The following is a 17,720-nucleotide window of genomic DNA, read 5'->3' as shown; positions in this document are numbered from 1 at the left end:
CAAGACATTTATCAAATCATCAATAATTTTCATCTAATGGCAGATCCATATCTAATACCTGGAGTTTGATTATTTTCTAAATGATATTTTAAGAATATTATTTAGAAAGAAATATTTTTTAGAATTGGCTCTTGGCAGTAAACATCACGCTTCAGTTTCTCCCCTTTCCTGGGTCTTGGCTCATTGACGTTTCCCACCAAGCTCAGGTCACAGTGTAGGGCTTTCCCTTCCCCTGAGTTCTGTATTAACAGCCCAAGGCAGGGACTTTCTTACCATGGCCAGAGGTATAACTCCAACCAAGTCCTTTTGGCTCACGTAGATCTTGGACACTCCTAGGTCAGATGTGATCCCGCCTGGGTATTCAACCTGCCAGGTGACCAGCTGTGTGGCCGGCATGTCACTGGGCTCCTCTACTTCTATGTCAATCTGCATGACTTCATAGGAGGCACTGTCCACACTAGAGAGAAAGAGGAGAGGAGAACAACTTTGAAGTCAGCCACACTTGGCAGGTGACAGGCAGCACCTGACTATTTCTACGTGTATCTCCACGTGCGCACGTGTGAGTTCACATCATCCCTGTGAAGAGCACACCACAGAGAGGCAGTTTCAAAAAGAACAAATCATCTTTTACCTACTTTGTGGCATTTGACCCTGCTGAGACAACATCCCCCTCCCAACTCTCTCTTTTTGTGAGCTGCTCAGTTTCCCTCAGGCAGGTGTTTGTGCGCAATTATGGGACATAGTGATTGCATTTATTAAATACTTTCTTCCCCACACTGCATTTCAGGAGGACTCTTACCTGCACTCCTAGAAATCTCTATGCTACTTATATTGGATTTTTCAAAGTCACAGCCAGTTTAAGTTGGATGCACAGAATTTTAAGTGTGTCTGGGGGTGATGGGATTTTGTTACCAGTGGTGGTAAGATAGAACTTCAGAGAAACATAGACCAGGTGTAGTGGATTGAATTATGTCCCCCCAAAACTCATTGAAGCTTGAATTGTCTCCCAAGTTTTATGTATTAGAAACTTAGCCCCCACTATGACTGTTAAGAGGGTGGGAAATCCTATTATGGTAATAGAAAGATGGAACCCTGAAGGAGTGAATGGATTGTAGGACTGTGTAGTAGTGAATGGATTAAAAATGGTGGTCAGGGGCATGGTTCTGGGGGCTTTCAAAGAAGAGGAGAGTCTGTCTCTCTCTCTCTGGTTCTACCATCTTGCAATGTGAGACGTCTGAGTCACTGTTGCCACCACCAGACGGACTTTGGGCTTCCCAGCTTCAGAAACTGTAAGCAATAAATTTTGTTTTCTTTATAAATCACCCAGTTTCAGGTATTTTGTTAGAAGCAATAAAAACAGACTAATACAGAACATTGGTACCAGAGAAGTGGAGTGTTGCTATACAGATAACTGAAAATGTGGATGCAGCTTTGGAACTGGGTGTTGGACAAAGGTTGGAGGAGTTTGCAGGACTCAGAAGATGACAAAGAGATGAGGGAAAGTTTGGAACATCTTAGAGACTGGTTATGTGGTGGCAAGCAGAATGCCGATAGAAATATGGACTGTAAAGGCCATTCTAAGGAGGTCTCAGATAGAAATCAGAAGGAGTTTATCAGAAACTGGGGCAAAGATCACCCTTGCTGTGAACTGGCAAGAAACTTGGCTGCATTGTGTCCATGCCCTAGGACTTTGTGGAAGTTGGAACGTAGCAGTTGTGAACCAGAGTACTTGGTAGAAGAAATTGCTAAGCAGCAAAGCAGTAAGGAAGCTGCATGGCTACTTGTAACAGCTTATGCTGAGTTATGGCAGCAAAGGCATGACATAAGGCCAGAATTTAAAAGGGAAGCACAGTGTAAAGATTTGGAAAATTTGCAGCCTGGCCATGTGGTCGAGAGGCAGAGAGCATGCAATGGTGCAGCCCAGCGACCCTTAGCTAAGAAGATTAGTACAAAAGAAAGGAAATATCAAGAGAAGGAGAAAAAGGTCCCTGAAAACATTGCAGAAGCCTCTGGGGCCAATATTTACACTTCAGGCCCAAAGGCCTAGGGAGACAAAATGGTCTTGGGGAACAGGCCTGAGGTGCCCTCCACAGGCTCACTGCTCAGGACCACCTTGGTAGGTACTTCCAGCACCAGCACTCCAGCTGCTTTGGCTGCTCCAGCCATGGCTAAATTGGTCCCAAGTGTGGCTGGACCCATAGCTTTGGAAGATACAAGCTAGAAGGCTTGGCACTGTCCATGTGGTATTAAGTCTTTAGGCTCACAGAATGCCAGAGCTGCGGAGGTGTGGGAGTCTCCACTGTGATTTCAGATGCATGGAAAAGTCTGGAGACCTGGGAAGAGATCTGTCCCAGGGGTGGAGTCACCACAGACAGACTTCGCTAGAGCAATGCCAAGTGGAAACGTGGGGTCGGAGTTGCAGCAGAGAAACTTCATCAGTGCCATGTCTAGTGGAGCTGTGAGAGCGTGACCACCATGGAGACCCCCGACCTATGGAGCTACCAGTGTGCAATGCCAGCCTGGGAGAGCTGAAGTGTGGCCTGAGTCCAGGAAAGCCATAGAAGCGAAGCTGCCCAAGGACGTGGGGACCCAACTCTCACACAGGCATGCAGAAAAGGTTGAACCTGGGGTCAAGGTACCTGATTCACCAGCTTTGAGATTTAATGTCTGCCCTGCTGGATTTCAGACTTGTTTGGGACCTTTCTTTAGGCCTATTTCTCCCTTTTGGAGTAGGAGTTTGTACCCAACATTTGTCCCACCATTGTATCTGGGAAGTAGATAACTCGTATTGACTTCACAGATGTGACTTTGAACTTTGGTCTTTTGAGCTGAAACAAGTTAAGACTCTGGGGATGAAATGAATGTATTTGCATGTGAAAAAGACATGAGTTTTGTTGGTCTGGGGTGAAGTGTAGTGGATTGAATTATGTCCCCCCCAAACTCATTGAAGCTTGAATTGTCTCCCAAGTTTTATGTATTAGAAACTTAGCCCCCACTGTGACTGTTATGAGGGTGGGAAATCCTATTACGGTAATCGAAAGGTAGAGCCCTGAAAGGGTGATTGGATTGTAGGACCCTGCAGTAGTGAATGGATTAAAAATAGTGGTCAGGGGTGTGGTTCTGAGAACTTTAAAAGAAGAGGAGAGTCTGTCTCTCTGCTTCCACCATCTTGCAATGTGAGACCTTTGGCTCACTGTTGCCACCACCAGATGGACTTTGGACTTCCTAGCCTCAGAAACTGTAAGCAATAAATTTTCTTTTTCTTTATAAATCACCCAGTTTCAGGTATTTTGTTATAAGTAACAAAAACAGACTAATACATTGGAAGTGAACAAGAGAGTAGAAGGATCCAGCTGACAAGCATGGAGTAGTCTCCAGATGTTACTTGGAGGCAGAAGTAATTGTGACATATAACAGCTTTTTATACATTCTGGTCTTCTGTAGAAATGCATCTGAAAACAAATCCACGTTATATTATCCACATTATTTTTTCACCTACTTATGTTAGTTTTATTAGCTATCTGCCTCTTCTCCCTCTTCATAGCCAGTTTTTACCTAATGTTTGCTCTTCTGTGTGACAAGTAGGAAAATACAGATTTGGTGCCAGCCACTCCCCAAAGAGGAAATAAAGACTGCAGGTAAGAATTCACAGGGGATCCTACTAGGAGAGATGCTTCTTAAGCCTTGGTGGCCAAAGACATTTCTGCCTATCAGATCCATCTCTAAAGACTCAAATTTTGCATCTTTGCAAAAATGATCTATGAACTTTGATATATTTAGGAGTATAAAGATTGTTCTTTCACGTGTGACAAAACTATTGAAACATTTTTATCACACCATCAAACCCATGCAAATTTCTCAGTAAGAAGGTCAGAGATAAATGGGTCTTCCAAGGAGCTTTCTTCTCCATGTAAAGAATAAGATGAAATACTGAAATATCAGCAGTAAATATAATGAAAGAGGAGCTGAGGGGTGTGGAGGGAGAGAGAGATAGAAAAAGAGAGAGAGAGAAGGATGGAGGGAAGAAGAAAGGAAGGAGAAAATGAGAAAGTGAGAGAAAGAAATGAGAGAGGAAAGAAAAGGAGGAGGAGGGGGAGGAGGAAGGATGGAGGTGGGGGACAGAGAAATGAGATCAGAAGACCTGCCAAGGAAAGAATCCCAACTGTCAAGAGTGTGATGCAGTAGGGTTGTGAACTGAGTTCCTGACAATTTCCTTCACAAATTTTGCACAGGGTGATCTAGCTTTGGAATATCTCATCATGTGTATCTTGGACAATCTGTGAAAATAAGTAAGAATAAGATAAGTAGCTTAAGGATGGGCAGCACTTGATTTGGGACTTCATCTAGAAGGTTGCGTTGCTGCTGAGTGTAGGCAGGTTTTGCACAGAGGACAGAGTGTGGTCACAAGGAAAGTGCTCAGAGCTATATCAACCGTGTATATCTGGAAGCGTTCTGGGGATGAGGCCTGCCTGTAGTTTTAGCTTCTCCCATTGCTGTGGTTGCTACCAGCATGGGTCAACCAGAAATCCATCACCCTTCCATGTCTTGCTTGCCATCATCCACTGTATGGAAGACAACCCAGAAGGAAGCAGAACAGCCTCTTATGTGCACCTCAAATGCCTATAGACTGAGTCCTCATGCATGGATTGGTCGTATCTTCCAGCAGTCTAGTCCTCTGGTACTGCATCTCCTTAGTTTGGATAGCTCTTCCCATTTCTCAATAACTTTCACTTACGTGGACTCCTTTGTGCATTGGATTCAAAATCCTTGTGAACTGGATTTTGAACATATTTTCACTAGAAAGGGCTTCATTTAAACAAATAAAGTCAAAACTGGTGGCCACAAGTGACATAGCCTGAAATGTTCTTTCAGAAAACAAGGCTCTGGGTCAGCTCAGACACTGACAGTGATAATACCTTCCAAGGCCATAGTTCAGAAACCCAAGAACAAAAACTAAAGTTGAGGCTTTGAGGGAGCATGTCAGCAGATCCCTGGGCCAAAAAGGGCATATTTTTCAAAACAATAAGATAAATCTTATTTTACGATTCTCATGCCTCTATTTCCAGAGTAATGCAACAACTAACTTTTATTGAGTATTTTTTTAATGTGCCAAGAATGGTTTTAAGAGCTTATGTCTTATCTCATGTAATTTCACAGTATTCTGATAAGGTAAAGTTATAACTCCCAGTTTATTGATAGGAAACCTAGGCTCAAAGAAGGTGAATACTTATCCAGAGTCCCCCAGCTAATAAGGAAAAGAGCCAGGCGACCCAATTACAGAATGTCTACTCTTGATATGCTCCCCCACATCCTTTTCCAGTGCAAGGATAGGCATGCTTATGAGAATAAAGACCACTAAAGCAACTTCTCCTCCCCCAGTGTAAAGACAGGGCAGCATATTATACATAGCTTACTTGAGACCCAGAAACTGGATATGAATGCCTTAAATAAATTCTGCACAAGCAAAGCTGGGACATTTTTGTAACAAGTTACTTTGAAATTAGCTTTGCCTTTAGGGTCTCCTGCCAAGTCTTTAAGTCCCATGATGTGTCTATAAATCAAAGTAGAGACGTGGAAACTAGAACATTAGATATGAAACCTTAGCATTCATTTAGATCTGCAATAGCATTTTGAAAATTTGCATCAGACACGAACACGGCGACCAGATGTCTTCCAAATGGAAGAGCCACTGTCCTCTTTTTCTGTTTCCTCCTTCACATCTCATTTTCAAGATTAAAATAAGAATATTACTCAAACAAATTGTTTCTTCTTAGACATTATCACAGCATTAAAGTTTTCCATTACTGACTTTTTTTCTAACTTTTTCATTAGCATTTTCAGTATAAAAACCTTTCATTATGAAGTAAAATATGCATGATCCCTTTAATGTATGTACTTTATAATGAGGTTTTTGTCATCATAAATTTGTCTTCTCACGTCCTACATTTCTACCTTATAATACTTTGAGGTCTGGTAACCGGAGTGATTCTGGAAAAAAAAAAAAAAATTGAAAGGTTGTAGCTTGAGCCACGTCATGCTGTGTTTTATCCCCTTTATTTCTGTGCTGCAATGTTCTCCATTTCAGTATTTTCTTCATTCATTCATTCATTCAATCAATCATTCAAATGATATTTCTGGAATTCTTGCTATGTGTTGGTTACTATCCTGAAGGGTGGGGGTTTAGATTCAAAAGTTAGCTAAGGAAGATTGGGATTAGGTGGTGGTCTGGGGCTTACTCCTGGGAGCTGACCCTGTACCTTTCTTCACAACTTGACATGCAGTGACATCACTTTGGTAGCTTGAAACTGGCTGTGATGGGAATATTTACACCATGGAAATCAGCAAGAGCTCAAATCAGGTCTTCTTCCTTCCAACCTTCAGAGAGCACACTTTTCTAGAGCATACAGTGTGTGAGGAAGCTGGACAATCAACAGTCATATGAACAAACATAAATTGGTGACTGTAAGAACTAATGGGAAGCAGAAGTATTTGGTGAAACAAGAGCCTACTTCAGAAGACCTTAGTGTAGTCAGGGAGGTTAAGTGCAATTTCCCTGGGGAAACCAGGCTTGAGTGTGATCTCCATGAAGGATCGGTAGGAACACAAAGAGAGCTCCAGGCAAAAGGAACTGCATGCTCAAACAGTCTGCTGTTGTAGACAGCAAAATGGATCAGGAAGAGCTGAAGAAATTCATGTGGCTGGAATACTCAGACTGCCTGGGTTTGAGGCATACAATGCAGCTGAACAGTGGGTAGGGGGAGACAGTCTTTTAAACCACATTGAGCATTGCCATTTTCAGAACCAGCAAATGATGGCTGGTCAGTAAAATCCAAGCTGTAGCTTTATTATGCACAGCTCCTGAGCTAAAAATGGTTTTTATATTTAAAAATTTTTTTTAAAAGGGAATATGCCACCTAGAAAGTATATAGCCCACAAAGCCTAAAATATTGTTATCTCACCCCTTACAGAGAATGTTTGCCCATCCCTCATCTTTCTCATAAGATGAAGTAAAATATGCATGATCCCTTTAATGTATGTACTTTATAATGAGGTTTTTGTCATCAAAAGAAATGGGAAATTATTAAAGCTTTTAAAATAATAAAATTAACATTTATTTCAATACATAAATGTTTGGGAATATTTTCACTAGAAGACATTATGAGGTAGTCAGATACTTATTCCCATTCATAATAAATAAGTTTGGATTTAAGAGTTGACCTGAGTTTATTCTCGATAAGAAGGACAGAAAATTAAGTGAAAGGACAGAAGTATGCACAGGTACAAAACAAAAACTGCCATTAGGATAAAAATTCATAGACCAAAGTTATTTGTAAAGGATAATAAAAAGCACAAAATGATTTTAATTGAAATAGGAACAATGGGCCAAGCCAAATTATAAATGTTGCAGTGGAAAAAAATGTTTTAAAATAACATTTTTTTCAGATGAGTTCCAGATTTTACAAAAATGTCTACAGAATGTTAGAGTGTCCAACAGTGTAAGGGACAATTCTTTATTGTGTGGTACCACTACACATACTTCAGGCCATCTGTCATCCCAAGCCCTGCCTTCCAAGGACCAGAAGCAAATCCCAATTATCACAACAGCCAAACACATGCGCCCAATAATCTTAAAGAGAAGCATGACCTGCTTCATGTCTGAAGTCCTTAGGTTAGTGTCACTGCCCTTAGGGAGTCCTTATGTGGACTAGGTAGGGTTCTTGTCTGAACTGGTCATTTCCTTTTCTTTCTTCCAGATGCACAACCTACTTTTCTGCTTCAAATCCTTTATGGGAAGCCGTAGGATGGGGTCAATAAGGATGGAGGTGGAGGATGGATGGAACAAATATAGGGAATCTCCTCAAGGCATAGAGGCATTCTTGACAGGGAAGAGGGGAGCAGGTAATGATTGTTTGCTTTCTTCACAGTGGAAAGGTGGGACAGGCTCCACTGGAAACTTGCAACCAAACTCACCTTCTATCTGATCCCCTAAATAGAGTCCCTGACCAGGGGATGCTGAGTGGGTGTGCAGAGAGAATGCTGAAGGGGGGCGCTCCAGATCAGTCCACCAAAGGGTGAGGATCAGGAAAAGCTGACATCAGGAAGTCAGTATGAGAAGGAATGAGGTCTCCTTTGGAAATATGGCCACTATCCTGTTGACCAAGCAGTTCCCAATCCCTCACTGTACCTATCACTGTGTAATTTTGGCTTTTTCCTTCCTTGGTCTGATGGCAAAGGTGGCTTGTAGAGCCTTTGTTTCAGCACATAGCTGTTCCCTGGATAGACCTACTGCCAGGGTGTGACATAGGAGGAGAGCCCTCCTCAAAAAACACAAATGCAGTGCCCTGTGCTCATAGTATCCTGGGGCACACCAGGACATCCCCAACTGCAAAAGAAGCTCCTCCACATTTAAATGGGTATCTATTGAAAGGCCTTAAGCAATGGTTTGAAAACAATACTGTGATAGCAGTGTGGAGAATGGATCAGAAGCAAACCAGAGAGGAGGTGGGTAGACCAGATAGGAAACTGAAATGAAACAAGGCTGTGGGTCAGACACACATGAGTTTATATGAATTTGTGGGGAAACAGGCAGGATGGATGTTTATGGTGCACATATACAAGATGCTGTTTTGATTCTTTTAAGATCCTGTTGATAGAGGCACCATCTCCCTCCCCAGGGACTATCTCCACTGGCTACTGCCTATAGCAGATTTGCATGGGGACAGACACACCACAGGTGTATCCACCAGGCATGATAACTGCAAAGCTGATAACGTGTGTAGACCAGCTTCCCCTGCAGCAAGAAAGGATAAATGGAAAAATTAGAAGCAGGGCAGAACTTGAGTAAATCCAGGGGTTCCTTGTATGTGAAAATGAATTATGTAATGTGCCACTGACTAAAGTCAGATCCCATTTAGTGTTCTGTCTCCACTTAGCACTTGTATCTGAAAAGTCCATCATAAATGCTATTGATTGATGTTTGTATACATGATATATAATAACATGCAAATGCTACACTGATCTATTGCAAAGGGATAGTTCAAATCTTTTCAAAGATGTCATATTTAATAAAACCAGTGAATGAAATCTTGGCAGAAACTGCTTGTCTTTCTTGATTCAACCATTAAATGATTGACGAATGGGAATATGACAGAGTTAAATATGTTAGTGTTCAAAAAAGAGAAAATCAACAAGATTGATAACAAGTTAGACATTTCAAACACATATGATATGACTGACAAAAGCACAAGATAAGCCTTTGAGAAAATCTGATGAAGACATAGATTACATTTTCGAAATAGATCAAAATTGAGGAGTGTTTACTTTTTTCCTAAGAGATTACCTCTCCCACCCAATCAACATTGGTTTCAGTCTTTATCTAAGGAAAAGCTCATATTTATGATTATAACTTTTGTTTATTCAAGATGAAATAACCTTATCTTCTCAGTTTTAAGCTTTATTTATAAAAGATAAGCTTCCAATCAAGCCTCATTTATTTCTATTTTTATTATGACATTTCAACCTGTATTTTACATAGATTGACTTTGAATGATCTTTTACGGGGAGCATATTATACCCTCAGTTAAAGAGGGCTTCCAACAGTCAAAATAAAAGACAAGTGGCACTAAAGTGGGAGGGATGGGAAATCAGAAGTCACAAGAAAGGCAAACTTTTGCTTAAAAGTAAAATGTCCTTAAAATCTTCCAGAAGCTGCCCCCACCCATCCACCCCCAATCTGAAAGTGTTTCCCACATGTGAGTTGGAATCTCTGCTACAGACACATATAGAAAGAAAAAACTAACTCTTTCATCTTCATATCGTGACATTTTCTTAAACATATTCACTTGGAAATGAAGAAATATTATATATATATACATATATATATATATATATATTATTTAATTGGGAGTTTTTTCCTAAAGAAAACCAATTTGTATGCCACAGACACATTAGCATTCTTTCCAGAGCTGCTGACTATTCGAAATCACATCTTTCTGCATAAACAGGTATCTGGTATGCCATACACTCTTTCTGCTCAGCATCTGTGATGAAGCCCTGAATGTAACTTGGGCGGAAAACACAAAATCAGAATAAGGTGGAATTGGCAAGGAAGGTAAGCAGACCAATTACACACAATTAATTCCTGAATATCTAAATCTCTCCTCCTTTGGGATCAGAAGAAAAGTCTGTCTTTGAAGTACCAGCTCTGCATGCAGACACCTTCAACCTTCTGACTTGAACAGACAATTGCCCATGATACAGCATTTCCCCCTGGACTTTTTCTCAAGAATTGTTAATTAAAAATGTTCATCTGCTACATCTGGCAACTCAACACTTCTTCTTATACTCCTTCCATTTTTATTTATTTTTTCAGGGAAAACAAACTAAGAGGGATTTCTCTTCACTCCACCTCAGCAGGAGAAGTCATTAGACAGGTCAAAGGAAGACAGCTTAGTGTCTCAACTAGGACTTTGGTGCCCAGTGTTAGGGAAAGCAATATCATAGCTCCCAGGTGATAGCAACTGACTGTCTCCAGCAGGAAAGTGAGGTTGTATCCCCAAACATCCACACCTGACAGCTAAATTGTACATGAAATCCTAAGCACATAAATCAAACACCATCAGCTCAATATAAAAATAAATGATGAGCAAAGACTATTTTTCTTTATCTAGTCATGATCTCTTTAAACTTGCAGTTGAATTGCTGAAGTAAAACGAAATGCTCTGCATTCAGTTGAAAATGCAAACAGGATTATTAATGGATACTGATGATCATTGCTAAATCTACTAATGGTTTTCTCAACTCCCATCTGACATGACAAATGGAAGTGCTAAGAGGCTCAGATGTTTTAGTCTTTTGTGATAAAAAAAATTAAATATATATCTGGTTGATCCTTCATGTGGAAGACATGACGCTGTTTCTTTAGGCTTAGCTGTTAAACTCCCAAGTGAAAACGCCACACCACATTCTATGATCAATACATAATTGTGTTTCAGCCTTCAAGTGTTCAAGGTCTGAGGCTGAAGAATTAATTTGCCATTTGAGGTTAATAGAATGTCAATTAATTTCTTGGTATAAATGTCAATACATTCAGTTAAGCCTTGTGATTTAAATATAATTAAAGATAAACTTTAAGTCAATGTTGCCTTTTTGGTTTTGGGTACCATGGTTGATTTACTAAAATCTCATAAAGCCTCAGGGAAAGGGAATTTGATAAAGACATTTGCTTTTCCCATACAACCAGTTAGGTATGCTACCAGTTTCATGTGAAGGAAATAGAACTAACAGCATCTTATTTTATCTCAGGCTTCAAACATCCATCTATTAACCTTCACAGTTAATGTCACTCACTAAGAGTTTTTACAGTGTGGAAGATCACTTGTTCATCACGAGCACCCCTTAGATTAGATAGCAACTACAGGCAGTGAAACATAGTGGTTGAGAGAATGGACTTTGGAGTGCATTACACCCAGGATAGGATCCTGACTATGGTACTAGTTACATTATGTAATACTTAACTCCTTCTGCCTTAGGTTTTTAAACTTTAAAATGGTCAATAATTGCAAATATCTTTTAGGGCAGCAGTCAGGCCTCTGGGTACAATGTACAGATGGCACACTGGACCACTGTAAAGGGCCTGATCCATGCAGTTAATGGAGTACATCTTTAAACTGTGCAATGCACAACCTGCACAACTGTATGAGGTGGTGATGATTAAATGAGATCACTTATGCAAAGTATTTAGGACCATGCCTATGCAAAGCTTGCAGAGGGCTTTGGGGAGGTGTCTAGTATAAACTTGCAGTTGTAGTTAGGTACCAAACCTGAAGTAAGTTTTGTTTAATGTTTATGGAGGCTGAAGTGATTTTACTTGCTACTTCTAAGAAAATTAGTGCTTCTATTTCTCCTGGTCTAGCACTGTATTCTGACTTCTTCCCCTACCGTGGGTCCATATGTGAGAGTTGAAGGAATAAACTTCTTAATCCTCAAAGAAGACTCATTCATTTTATGCATAGTTACTGTAGGTGCTGTTCAAGGTGTTGGAATGACCACAACAGTAAAGGTCTCTACTCTCATGAAGACCACATTCCAATATATGTGAGATCTCAATAGAAATAGGCTGAAGGTTAAAAGTCAATCACACCTGAGCTGGAGAGCACAACTAACATTTGTCTAAGAGGGACAGTGCTGGGATTGCCCTGTTTAGTCCAAGAAATAATTTGTCACAAGAGACTTGACTATTCTTACCCAAAGCTGAGGCCTTAAGAAAAACAAATTAGGAGATAATCAATGCCTGTTCTAGTAGGGTTTTTTGAAAGTAGACACTGGGGTGAAATTTAGGTGCAAGATGTTTATTCAGAATAACCACATGTCAAAGGAAGGGAGAGGAAGCAGGATTAAGAAGAGAAAAAGACAAACTGAGACACTAGCCCCAAACCGCCTCCATCAATCCTGCAAGGAGCCCTGGGGTGAGAACTGCCTATCACAGGGTCCCACAGTGGACTGAGATGGACAGGCTTTCACACCCCACTTCAGTTGATCAGTCAGTTTATCTGTGCTTCCCCAGTATGGGCATGACCTTGGACAAGGCAGTGCTCTGCCCTAGAGGTAGAGACCGAGGTCTGAGGTGAGCTAGATGGGGGTCTGCTGATCACACTTCCTGTAGCTGGTGGCACATCTTTGTCCACCCCATGTCTTCCCTGCACTGTAACAGAGAGCAACCCTTTAGAATGAAGTTTCCTAAATTTTAGTCACGTAAGGATCAACGTACTCATTATATGTTTTTAATAATTCACATGGAAATAATAGTTCTTGAACTAGAAGAAAAAGCACACCCAAATATCATCAGATATCATCTTGCATATTTTGTGAGCATGGGAAGAGCCCTGTGAGTGCTAGAATAATAGGAGTATCTCAGAAGGCTCATGTCATATAATTCAATTCAACAGGCATTAACTAGGCTCTTGTGTGAAATGAGCCTCAAGTCTGGAATGAAGGCTTCAAATGTGAGTCAGGGCAGAGTTCCAAAGGAGGGGCTGCAAATTGCGGTGTGGAGCATGCATGAGCCTATTTCGGGGAGCCGGAGGGAGGTCACCCACATGCAGATATAGGCTGTGAACAGAACGGACAGAATGAATCTCCAGAGAAGGTTCTGTGGCTCCGAGGCTTTAGAGTGGGGTTGACACTGTGACAAGTGGGAATGCACCTGCCTACATGGGGACTGGAGTCCTGGAGGAGACCCCAGAGGAGTAGACAATGAATGGACAGGCCACACCATGCTGACGGTGCTGTAAACTAACCACAGAAAGGACAGCCAGCTGAGGTCAGGGTGGCCCATTTTACCAATGTGACTAACAGAGGACCTGCTCAAGACAACCTTCAAGCAAGGATGAAACATAACACTAGGGAAGCCTCAGGATAATTTGCCCTTTGATTTGCTAGTGCATAGGATTAAATGTTCACTGTGGGATTTACTTACTTATTTATTTACACATAACCAACTATTTATCAATCATCTATCTATCTGCCTAACATCATCTATCTATCATATATCCATCTATAACTATATCTAATGTGGTATATATACACAATGGAATACTACTCTGCCAAAAAAAGAAAAGGGAATGAAACATTACCATTCACAGAAACACGGATGAACTTACAGAAAATCATGTTAAGTGAAATAAGCCAGGCACAGAAAGAGAAATACCACATGTTCTCACTCATAAGTGGGAGCTAAAAAAATAAACAAATAAAAAAAGAAAGATACAACAATCACAATAATTAGTTGAACATTTGAAAGGAGAGAACAGAACTGAGGCCACCAGAGTTGGGAAAAGGAGAGGGGCTGGGGGTCTAGCAAGAAATTGGTAAAGGGCCACAAAAAATGATTACACTGTGTAATATTGAAAATACTAATTATCCTCATTTGAGCATCACGTATTACACGCAGGTAATGATATTCAAAGCTATACTCCACAGATATGTACAATCCATTATGTTCCAATAAATAAAAAATATATCTATCATCCATCTGTTTTCTGTCCGTCATCTATCTACCATGTATAATTTTCATGTGGCTGGTGGCTGGTACCAAGGTGCTAACAAGTTAGGGAGTTGGGCTGAGAATACACATTGCACACATTCTCCTACTTGAGTGTCCATGGGACCTTCCTTTTGGGGAACTTCTGTACATGTGACTCATATGTGGTGGCCAATCTCATTGGCTGAACATCCCCAGGTACATGTGTGGGCATAGGACCCAGGCTAGCCAAAAGACCCCATCCCTGGTCTGGGGGTGACCACGTGGCTTAAGCAGGCCAGTCTTCAGAGCCCTTTGGAGGATATTATACTGGTGTGGATGCTGGGGGAGTATTTTTTTCAGGTGTGATAAGCTGCAAGTTCAAATGCACGGACTTGCTTGTGGCCATCTCTGCTGCCAAGAGGCTGAGGCAGAGAGAAAGTCCTGAGGACACAATTTAAGTACTTGGAGCCAGCCAGATCTTGTGCTAGTCTTACCCCTGGATATTTTTAGTTAGATTGGTTAATAAATTCCCTTCTTTTTTTGTTCTTTTAAAATCTGATTTGCTGTGGTTTATAATTAGGATACTGAGTAATACTCTCTCAGTTTTCTTTTTTTTCTTTTTGGGGGGCAGCTGCTAGTTTCCTGCTGTATGGTGGCTCAAAGCTAAAGAAGTGTAATGTCCCTTATGCAATCAAAACTCCAATGAAGATCTACGTATACAAAATGTGTGAGTGTATACACACACATACAAATACATATGCACATATGTACACATAAAATGTAATTATAGTTTATACACGTCTGTATATCTGTGTGAAATACTCCTTGATTTCTTCTACCACATTCCCTCCTTTCTTGTTTGAGCTTATACTATTCTCTGTAACAGAGAGTGAATGCTTTGAGGACAGGGACTCTTCCTTCCTTTCTTCTTTTGTCTTTTCCTTTCAACGGTTATTTATTTATTTTTATACTGAGCCCTATAGACCCCATATATTCTAGGTCCTTAGTAGATGAGTATTTCTAAATTAAGTTATGCAATAACTGTGGCTAATGTTGCAAACTGTTTACTCAAAATTCATTCTTTCCTGTCTCCTTATCAGCAGAGACCAATTGTTCAAGTTGTCAATATTCCCCCCAAAAAAAAAAAAAAAAAGACTCTGGCACAAGGCCATGTGTGCATTTCTGGCTGATAAGACACAAGTAGAAGTCTATTTCCTGGAATTTACAGAAAACAAGTTTTTCACCTGATAAAGAGGTATGACCTTAGTGAGCATATGCTTTTTAAAAAAAAAAAAAAAAAAAAAAAGACTCTGGCACAAGGCCATGTGTGCATTTCTGGCTGATAAGACACAAGTAGAAGTCTATTTCCTGGAATTTACAGAAAACAAGTTTTTCACCTGATAAAGAGGTATGACCTTAGTGAGCATATGCTTTTTCCCTCCCTACTTCCTCTTTCCCACCTGGAATACTGATGTGATGCCTGGAGGTGCAGCTCTCGTTTTGTGACAGTGAGGTAGCACAGCAGGAAGATAGGAATGGGAAACACAGTTAAATCATTTAGTCATTATGCTAGCCATGGAGATATATAACCCCCAGTTTTAAAAAGGCTGTTACATGTGGGCTTTTGTTCCATGCAGCTGAACACCATTCTAACAGTACAAAGGACACATGCCTCTCTCTGTATGTATGTGTACACCCAGTTGCAGGAAATAATGCTGGGAAAACGATGTTTGTCTTCTTGGACAGAATGTGACAAACAGAGAGTTCTTTGCCAACCTTCTAAATCAATGACTCATCTCTTAAAAATTCCACTTGATAAAACTTATCTGTTCCTCACTCTGTGTTCTTTTTCTTTTAAATATTTAATTCAGACATCAGTCCTGCTGTATTAGCAGTCTGATGTCTGAGTTTGTCAAGTGAATCAGGTAGAAAACTGGTGGTGCTCATCTTAGGAAACACTACATTAATGTTTGCTGGAATGCTTGGGGATACAGTCACAGGAATCTTCCACCTGGTCTACAATGCCTACAGGTAGCTGGATCTGATTGGCAGAAGTCTGCCACCCCTCGGTCTTTTATTCTTTAAATGTCCCACCTAGCCATTGAGTGGCCACTTGGGGCAAATCTAAATAGCTGGGGCTCTATCTGCCAGAGGGCTACATTGCAAAGATTGTTGCATGATGAAAGTGACATGAGACATGACAATCAAATTTTCTGGCAACAAAGAGAATAGCTGAAGGCACAAACCATCATGTTAAATAAGAAATACAGAAAGGGAGGGGAGAGATTTTTCTTAAAAAAGGGATTAAAGCCAGGTGAGATCAAGCAATTTTAGTGTGCTTATAAACTCACCATATTTTGTGACACATATAAAGATATAGTATTGGGGGCCGGCCCGGTGGCGCACTGCTACAGTGCGCCGCTTGGGAGAGCGGCGGCACTCCCGCCGAGGGTTTGGATCCCACATACAGACCGGTTCCCGCTCACTGGCTGAGTGAGGTGCGGGTGCAACACCGAGGGTTGCGATCCTGTTGCCGGTCCCGGTCCGGTTCGGGCGCGACACTGAGGGTTGCAATCCGTTGCCGGACACGAAAAAAGACAAAAAAAAAAAGATATAGTATTGGGGATGGAATCCCCACATTCAAATGCTACGAAGGCCAAGCAGGTCACACGGTGGGGGCCCAACCAACCGCAGGGTTGCAGGACAATTGCAGTGGTCAGGACTGAGACTAACAGTGGCCTTGATTCATGGGACCACCCCATCCACTCCAGCTCTTTCCTGTTGTTCTGGGAAAGAATGTGGGGCCAGCATCAATAGATCTAATTTTTTTTCTTAAGAAGAAGTCAAAAATCCATTTGTTAAAAAAATTGAAAGCCCTGATTTTTAAACATCGTCAACTAAATTCAAGTTTTCCAAAAAACACCATGTGAGCCAAACAAATATGTCTTCATACCACACTTGGCACAGTGTTCTCTGGTTTGCAATGTCTTGAATGAAACTTGGAGCCTCAACATTTCATCCTTTGATGACCTGTTGCTGCATAGTTCAAGGTTTCTGGAGAATTCTCCTTATATTTTACACATCTATGGTTCCTCCACAGGGCCAGCCTGTTTGGTACTTTTGTGTATATAAATGATTACTCCTTCTCTCTATAGCGGCAGCTCATATCAGCCACAAGGCTTGGCCAGAGACAGGAGGCAGAAAGCTGGGTTTCAAATCTCCTCACACACAGAACAACTTGAATAATCAGCCTTGTCCATGAGAGGCCTCCATTAGCTTCCAATCTTAGTGTCTGAGGTATATTCTCTCCCCTCCAGATTATGCATTAATCTTTCTATCTTTTTTTGTGGACATTCCAAAACGAAGTAACATTGACCATCTGACCCTCGAAAAAAGCTGACTTTATTATTATTATTATTATTTCCATAGTTGTGATGATGATGATGATAATGATGCTGATGATGACAATGATAATGATGATGATGATGACAATGATGATGATGATGGTGATGATGGTGGTGATGGTGATGGTGGTGATGATGGTGATGGTGATGGTGAAGATGATGGTGGTGATGATGGTGATGGTGATGGTGATGGTGATGGTGATGATGGTGATGATGGTGATGATGGTGATGGTGATGATGGTGATGGTGATGGTGATGGTGATGGTGATGATGGTGATGATGGTGATGATGGT

General features: G+C 41.0%; 1 protein-coding gene across 1 annotated transcript in view; it reads right to left on the bottom strand.

Annotated features, from left to right (window-relative positions):
• Positions 1-207: 207 nt before the first annotated feature.
• The window catches only part of LOC103596768 (transmembrane protein 132D-like), a 177,056-nt gene continuing 159,543 nt past the window's right edge, over positions 208-17,720 (bottom strand). The window contains exon 3 of the mRNA XM_008580472.1: positions 208-457. Coding sequence (XP_008578694.1) covers positions 208-457 — 250 coding nt within the window. The remainder of the gene's footprint in view (positions 458-17,720) is intronic.

The sequence above is a fragment of the Galeopterus variegatus genome, unplaced genomic scaffold (genome assembly GCF_000696425.1).
Source record: "Galeopterus variegatus unplaced genomic scaffold, G_variegatus-3.0.2 Scaffold2107, whole genome shotgun sequence".
Classification (NCBI taxonomy): domain Eukaryota; kingdom Metazoa; phylum Chordata; class Mammalia; order Dermoptera; family Cynocephalidae; genus Galeopterus; species Galeopterus variegatus.
This window is presented reverse-complemented; position numbering and strand designations above follow the sequence as displayed.